We start from the raw sequence: 7,586 nt of genomic DNA on the forward strand, positions 1-7,586 counted from the left end.
CTATGCTGTTCAGTCGAGCTGGTTTCATAACCACTATGTGTTGTATTTGTGATAAAACTGATCTGGAAAATATATATGAAGTACTTTCACTAGGTAGTTTGTGACTTAAATTTCTTTTTGCTCAAATGGGCTGAACTAAGATAATACTTTTACTTATTTTTTTTCCTGCTTCTTTACTGGATCCTACTTTGCAGATCAATTTACAGTTTTGTGACAAGAATATTGCTACTTGACAATTTGTTTTTAGTGAGCACGCAAGGACCAGATCAGGAATTTAATCTACAGCTTTGACTTTTACTTGAACAGAAGCTAAATTTTGTCTCTCTTTTCTTTGCGTGTGTTAGGGCAAATGTATAGACCTACGACTGGTACCAAAGAAACAAAGGTCTGCACTGAATTCTTAGAAGGCCCCAGTTGGACCTCCTACTAATTGCAAAAGGTGATCAACATATTACATTGGGAATAATAAAGGATTTTAGGAGATGGCATTTATGTCAGTAGAGTCTTAGAATTGAAATGGTTTGCTGACAATTAAAGATCCTCCTTTGTTTAAGGTTACGTGATCTTTTTTTTTATTTGTTTTTGTTCAAGAATATTGTTGGTCTGACTTTTTTTATATTCCCACCAGTTTGAAAATAGTAGGAATATTATTTTCATTGGGACAAGCCTTTGACAAACAGGTTCTTTATTTATACATGATTTTTGTGATACAAAAAGGTGTTATTAGATTCAAATTGAATAATATTTACATGAATATGATATTGTATAAAAAAAATAACTGGTTCCTCTAATTTGTAACCCCTTTCCTTTTTTTGACCTCTCACCCAATAATAGGTGTATTAACTTGCTGTTTTTTAACACTCAAGCTAATTTTTTGCTAATACTCTATAATGCACTTGTATAATGCCACAAAATGGTCTCGAAAGTTTCATTGGCATTCCTGTATTGTGTATGATTTTTTATAGACATGTGTGCCATGCCTACTAGTAACTTAGTAAGGAACAAAGGATGCAGAGAAGGGGGTAAAAATACCAACCTGCTTTGTACCGAACCCCCCACGCCTTTCCATGCCGACCATCCTGCATTGCAAATATCAGGACAAAATCAACTGGAATGAAATACAGAGAAAAAAAATCAATGGAAGTGCGCAGGGATAGGGATCAGGGGACTGGATCACCTTGTACAGGTTGATCTTGGTGATCTGATAGGAGACGTCGCACCAGGTGGTCTTGGCAACCTTGTATCCGATGCCCCACTCTGGCAGGAACTGCACCACATCGAACAGATTCTTCTTCTTCCTCCTCTTCGCCTCCTTCACCGTAGCCTCGGCCACCACCGCACCCTCCGCCGCCGGTGTGGCAGTGGTACTCAGGGCTCTCTGTGCTGGCAGCGCTGTAAACCCAATAGAGCGCCGAAGCAAGCACATCGCACGCTGCGCCATGGTCATCGGGAACCTATGCAGCACATATAAGGATACGCGTGTCGGTATCGCGCTGATACAGATATTTCGAATACATAGGGTTTGGGTGCTCCGTTTCGCACGGCAGGAACTGAACACCAGGGGTGGCCGTACCTGGTGATGCTCGTCGCAGGCGAAGGTGCTGAGGATGGAGGTCTGGGCACCTGGCGTAGGGCGGCCGCCAACCGTCGCCGGCCCCCACAGAGGCAGACAGCGCACGCGACGGGCACGGGAGTACGCCGGGAGAGAGCCCGCCGCCGCCCGCCGGGGAACTAGAGAACAAAAGGCAGTCCGCAAGATGTAGGGTACGGCGAACGGGCCACTAACAAAATTGCTGTTACATCCCTCCCTATATGGGCTGAAATTTGAATTTGGGCGAAAACTAGCACATTCACATATCTGGGTCAGCCCGTGACAAACTGGGCCGAGACACAGACACGCGGTGTCTCTGTTCCTTGCCCGCTTAAGCCCTCGCCCTCCTCCTGCCAGTTCTGCTTGCTCCCCACGCCGACCGGGACCCGGCTCAGCCTCTGTATAGCATCACCGCCGCCGCCGCCGCCCACCTCGCGCGTTCCACAGTCCTCCCGCCCTTCCCGCGCCTGGTCTCCCCCACTGGCGCTCCCGATGTCGTCTTCTGCTGCGGCGCTCGCGTGGCGCCGCACCCTCCGCGACGCCCTCCTGCGCGGCTCCGCGTGGCGCGGCGCGGCGCCCGCGCGGTACGCCAGCACGGCCTCCGCGTCCGGCGCGGCGGCGGAGGCCGCAGCCGCAGCCGCAGCCGCGCCGAAGAAGGTGCCCCCGCCACCCCGCAAGGTAACAGCGCTCGCTCCCGCCGCCACCGTCTCCTCGGCATTTGGACATACACTTCACGTGCCGTGATCTTGCTGAGCTCCCCCCGTTCTCCTTCTCAGCAAAGCTGGCTAGCTAGCATGAGGAGCGGTAGCTTTTGAGTTGGTGGTCTGCGTGCTGCTTATTTTTGTCTTGCCACTTTTAGCGGCCCTTACTGTGTTTGATGCTGCTGATTCGTTGCATGTTTTATGCTGCCTTGATCCATTGTCTTAGGAAAGATGTCTTTTCGTTAAACCTTTTTGCCACGGTTTTTTACCATCTGTCTTGACATGGACATGATGTGATACCAAAACTAGCTCTTATCAGTAATTTTTTAGTACAACAACAGTATAGGGCTGACTCTTCAATCAGGGAGTCCGAACATGTTACAAAAAAAAAAATGTGATCTTTCCAGCAATGCCAATCAACTGAAAAACTTAATGCATTCCTTGCTGTGAAAGATTTTGTGAGGTCTCAATCATAGATTGGATTTAATTAAGCAGGCAGCTAAAAAAACTTCATGAATTAACTGTGATTTCTTCCATTGCCCATTATTTGGGTTTTGCTTCATTTTTTTTTGTGTGTGGTTATTTTCACTGTGGCAGGGAAGGCTTTTAACTGGGGCCATGATAGCGTTGGCCATTGGTGGAGGTGCTTATGTGAGTACCGCAGATGAAGGAAAGTTTTGGTGCGTGATATTGAGCTCTTGACTATTAATTCTCTTGAACGGGTTTTATTTGGAATATAGTGGAACCACCCCCTTATGTGCTTGAAAAACTGTACTAACTGGTATTTTTGAAAGCTCATTAGGCTGTAGCCAATGCGTTATTAATTGATTACCCCTTCACTGAATCCCTTCTGGTCGTGCAGCGGCTGGTTATTCAAGTCGACAGAACTCGTGAACCCACTATTTGCACTGCTGGATGCAGAGTTTGCTCATAGTTTAGCAGTTAAAGCTGCTGCCCATGGATTTGTTCCAAGAGAAAAGAGACCTGATCCACCAGTTCTTGGGCTAGAGGTTTGGGGAAGGAAGTTTGCAAACCCAATTGGTCTTGCTGCTGGTTTTGATAAAAATGCTGAGGCAGTTGAAGGTCTCTTAGGCATGGGATTTGGATTTGTGGAAGTTGGCTCTGTGACACCTCTTCCTCAAGAGGGAAATCCCAAGCCTCGAATTTTCAGATTAAAGGAGCATGGGTAAGCATTTGTGTTTTGTTACTGATATCAAATTGTTCCATGCGAATCAAGTTCCAGAAAATTCAGAATGGTGTAATAATTAGTTACTTATACTGCTGTTTTCTTTGCTTCCCTTAAGTGCTGTAATCAACCGATGCGGATTCAACAGTGAAGGAATTGTAGTTGTTGCTAAGCGTCTTGGGGCACAACATGGTAAGCGGAAGATGGAAGAAACTTCAAGCTCCACGCCTCCCTCAACCAGTGACATAAAGCAAGGAGGAAAAGCAGGACCTGGAATATTGGGTGTCAATCTTGGCAAGAACAAGACTAGTGAAGATGCTGCTGCTGATTATGTGCAAGGGGTTCATACATTGTCACAATATGCTGATTATTTGGTACCCGTCCTTTGCACATACTAATTTCACACTATAGTTTTGCTATTTCCGGTTTCATATGAGCTGTAGGTTCAGATAAATTCTGTTGTTAGAACCGTTGCATTTATTCATTTTATGCATTCTCATTTAGTTTTGCCTGATAAACAGAATGTCTGAACATTTTCTTTTTCAACTTGATCTTGGTGTCCATTGGTCGAACAGTCACAGGTGCATGATCGAGTAGAGAATTAATGCTACTTAAGTACACTTTGGTCACGTTGTTGTGTCTCAGCATGAAATATCGTGAAGTTTGATGGATTTTCTGGGTGGACAATAATGTTTGGACCTTATTTAATTGTGAGGCATGCTTCTACTCTTAATGAAGGTCATAAATATTTCTTCCCCAAATACTCCTGGTCTTCGCAAATTACAGGGTAGAAAACAACTGAAAGATCTTGTGAAGAAGGTGGGTAGCTGTTTTAACTGAAGTGTCTTCACTATGTTAGCATGGGAAATCTGTATGGCTCACACTGGATGTGCAGGTGCAAGCTGCACGAGATGAGATGCAGTGGGCTGAAGATGGACCTCCACCATTGCTTGTGAAGATTGCACCAGACTTGTCTAAGCAGGATCTTGAGGATATTGCTGCGGTGACATATTGAACTTAGCCTTGTTCTACAGACTTGTACATCATATAATTGAGAATCTTATGCCTTTTCTTAATGTTTTCCAGGTTGCTCTTGCTCTTAGGTTGGATGGCCTGGTAGGTTAACAATCCTCCCACAACTAATTTTGCCATACATTGACTAGCATAATCTTGTGTAACTTTCATGCCTATTTGTGCGTCTCTCATTTAAATATTGTGCTAATCCTGCTCATTATTTTATCGATGTTGACCAAACAGATTATATCAAACACCACTGTTTCCAGGCCACCACCTGCAGATAAAGATCCATTGGCTCAGAAAACTGGTGGATTAAGTGGGAAACTTTTGTTTGACTTATCTACTAACATTCTCAGGGAGATGTATATGCTTACACGGGTATGTGTGTTACCCCTATTGCTTTCGCGAAAACTACATTTCTTTGCTTAAGCATCTTTGCACTGCTCAGCAGCTGTATTCTTTTAGTAAAATAGCTAGTTATTGGAGCCTTGTTCATGCACAACTGACGTGTATCTCTTGCAGGGCAAGATTCCCCTCATAGGCTGTGGTGGTGTGAGCAGGTAATGGGATTTTTGTATACTTAACTGAATCTTTTGCACTTTCAACGCACATAATTTCAACCAATCTGTATACTTAATTACAGTGGTGAGGATGCATACAAGAAGATCCGGTCTGGAGCTACACTTGTTCAACTTTATACTGCTCTTGCATATGGTGGTCCAGCTCTTATACCCAGAATAAAGGTTAGTATAAGTTAAACACCATTGTTACATATGAACCTTGCATGTTGTCTTGCATCACTATGTCCTTAATTCAATGTTTTGGAAGAGAAAATAAAAAATGATGTTTTCGTAGCCAATACTGTAGGATTCCAAGAAGGCATAGGTATATTTTCCAAAGAGCCTCTACTCCATCTGATGTGTGCTGCACTTTACAAGACTCAAATACATTGTTCATTAAGCCAATGATGAGATACTAATAGCTCATTTGCCATTTTCAGGCTGAGCTAGCAGAATGTTTGGAAAGAGATGGCTTCAAATCTGTTCAGGAAGCAGTCGGTGCTGATTTCAGATGATCCTAGCAGATTGCCGAGAAGGCCTGAATAACCGTTCCATTAAGTTCATATGAACTTTTGTGTAAGCATGCTTTCCAGTTTCATTTGGCCGGTACTTTCTTGGGTGAGTGGTACTCATTAACCTAAGCAATGAGCAGCTGTATCACGTGCCCACACATGAGCTTTGGTTTTTACTTGCCTGGGTTCAAGCAAGGTGTACAACAGATTTTGGTCAAAGTTTGTGTATATTTTATGGTGTCCTTTTGAAAGATAAGTTTTGGTTTGATGCATTAGTAGCTCAAGATGGCTTTGAGGTACCCTTACCCTGATATGTCCGAAATTGCAGTTTGACCCATTGTTAATCCTCGAAATAAATGTGTTTCCTTTGTACTGCACTGCATTAACATGTCTGTATATTGTTTCCTAACTTAATGATAAGGCAGTTCTTACTTGTCAGTTTTGAGTAAGCAACGTATATGGGGGGCTTTAATTGGATCGTCAGTCATCTTTTAGTTGCTCTCTTATTACAGGATAGTAGGATGAAATATCTGTACACCATCAGTGCCGGTCCTAAGATTTTGAGAGCCCTCTGGCGAACTTATCGTGACGGCCCCTCTCGACAAATGTTTCTTAGGTAACATTCTAAAATTCTAACATCTGACCTAAATTACAAGAAAAACATAACTATATGAGTATAAAATACTAGACAAAAATTGAACAAGGAAAAAAAACCTAGGGCCTAGACAATTTGGATATGAATTTATTCAGAACCAAAATTCACATATCACAAAAAGGGCAGAAGGCAATAAAAGATCAAATGTCGTCGTCTTCGTCGAGCCCTGCTTCAGCTGCCTGGTCGCCGTCGTCATCTGGAACGCCGTCGTCTGGCTTCTGGAAGACTGGAACTCGAGCATCGGTATCTGCGCTGGTGATCGCGTGGTGAACTGGTGATCGGCGCTACGTCTCTCGTAGTCTCCCGTCTCGCCAGAAGTCCAGAAGTCGTGACTCGCGATCGCTATGTGCGCGTGTGCGGGTGTTGGCGGCTCGGCTCCTTGCCTCCCAGAAAAAAAGAGGCCGACGACTCTTTTTCTGATGGGCCGCTGCATCTTCTCATTAATTTTAAATCCTAATAGACTATAGCTAAAGGGTATGGAGTATTATATACTTGGGCTTGGGCCCCATCCCGCAAGGGCCCTCGGCCGTCGCACCTCCTGCCCACCCCTTAGGGCCGGCACTGTACACCATGACTGCAAGTGAGCCTCTGTGCAAGTCTAAGTGCTCGTTTAGTTCCCAAAAAGTTTCTCAAAAAGTGTTACAGTAGCCATCACATCGAATCTTGCAATACGTGCATGAAGCATTAAATGTAGACGAAAAAAACTAATTGTACAGTTTGGTTGAAAATTGCGAGACAAACGTTTTGAGCCTAATTAATCCATGATTGAACACTAATTGCTAAATAAAAACAAAAGTACTACAATAGCCAAATTACTAAAATTCGCGAACTAAACACAGCCTAAGAAAGCATCATGAAATGTGTGATGATGTCCTTCCAGCTGAATCGCAACTGATCGTTCATTAGATGCTCGACCATATGTCATCTACGATTATAAAATAAAAAAATGGACCAGACTAGCTTCCGATCATTTCCCTGTACGCATGTGGGTGTGTTGTGGCGTGCGTGAGGGGCTGGGCTGCTGGCGGGACAGTTGTGTACGTGTTTTTTTTTTCTAGACGTCTGTCAGGACGTGTATATGCGGACGCACTCGACTCGTGCAGTGAATCAGGTCCAACATGTTCGCTGTGGGTGCTGGTGCTGGTTTGGGCTGGCTGGTGCTGGTTTTTTTAGAGGAAAACACTATTGACTGGTTGAATAAATCTGGCTGAAACCAACAAGCGAACAAGGTGAACAATTAGTCTGTTTCTCTGTACTCTCTTTCATTTTTATCTAGCGACATAATCCCTACTCAATTCGTTCGTCGTGGCTTCAACGCATCGGGCGCACATCCCCACTTTGCATGGTGTCTTCATTCCTCACTA

The 7,586-nt window shown here is 44.2% G+C and overlaps 1 protein-coding gene across 1 annotated transcript; it reads left to right on the forward strand.

Moving 5' to 3' along the window:
* Positions 1 to 1,575: 1,575 nt before the first annotated feature.
* Positions 1,576 to 5,847, forward strand: LOC136497981 (dihydroorotate dehydrogenase (quinone), mitochondrial). Its single transcript, XM_066493901.1, has 11 exons — positions 1,576 to 2,269; positions 2,890 to 2,972; positions 3,155 to 3,478; positions 3,597 to 3,852; positions 4,217 to 4,297; positions 4,374 to 4,481; positions 4,565 to 4,594; positions 4,736 to 4,873; positions 5,018 to 5,055; positions 5,139 to 5,238; positions 5,496 to 5,847. Exons 1-11 carry the CDS (start codon positions 2,084 to 2,086, stop codon positions 5,568 to 5,570), a joined length of 1,419 nt encoding a protein of 472 aa, XP_066349998.1. The 5' UTR covers positions 1,576 to 2,083; the 3' UTR covers positions 5,571 to 5,847.
* Positions 5,848 to 7,586: the final 1,739 nt, after the last annotated feature.

This window comes from Miscanthus floridulus, chromosome 12, assembly GCF_019320115.1.
Source record: "Miscanthus floridulus cultivar M001 chromosome 12, ASM1932011v1, whole genome shotgun sequence".
In the NCBI taxonomy this organism is placed as follows: domain Eukaryota; kingdom Viridiplantae; phylum Streptophyta; class Magnoliopsida; order Poales; family Poaceae; genus Miscanthus; species Miscanthus floridulus.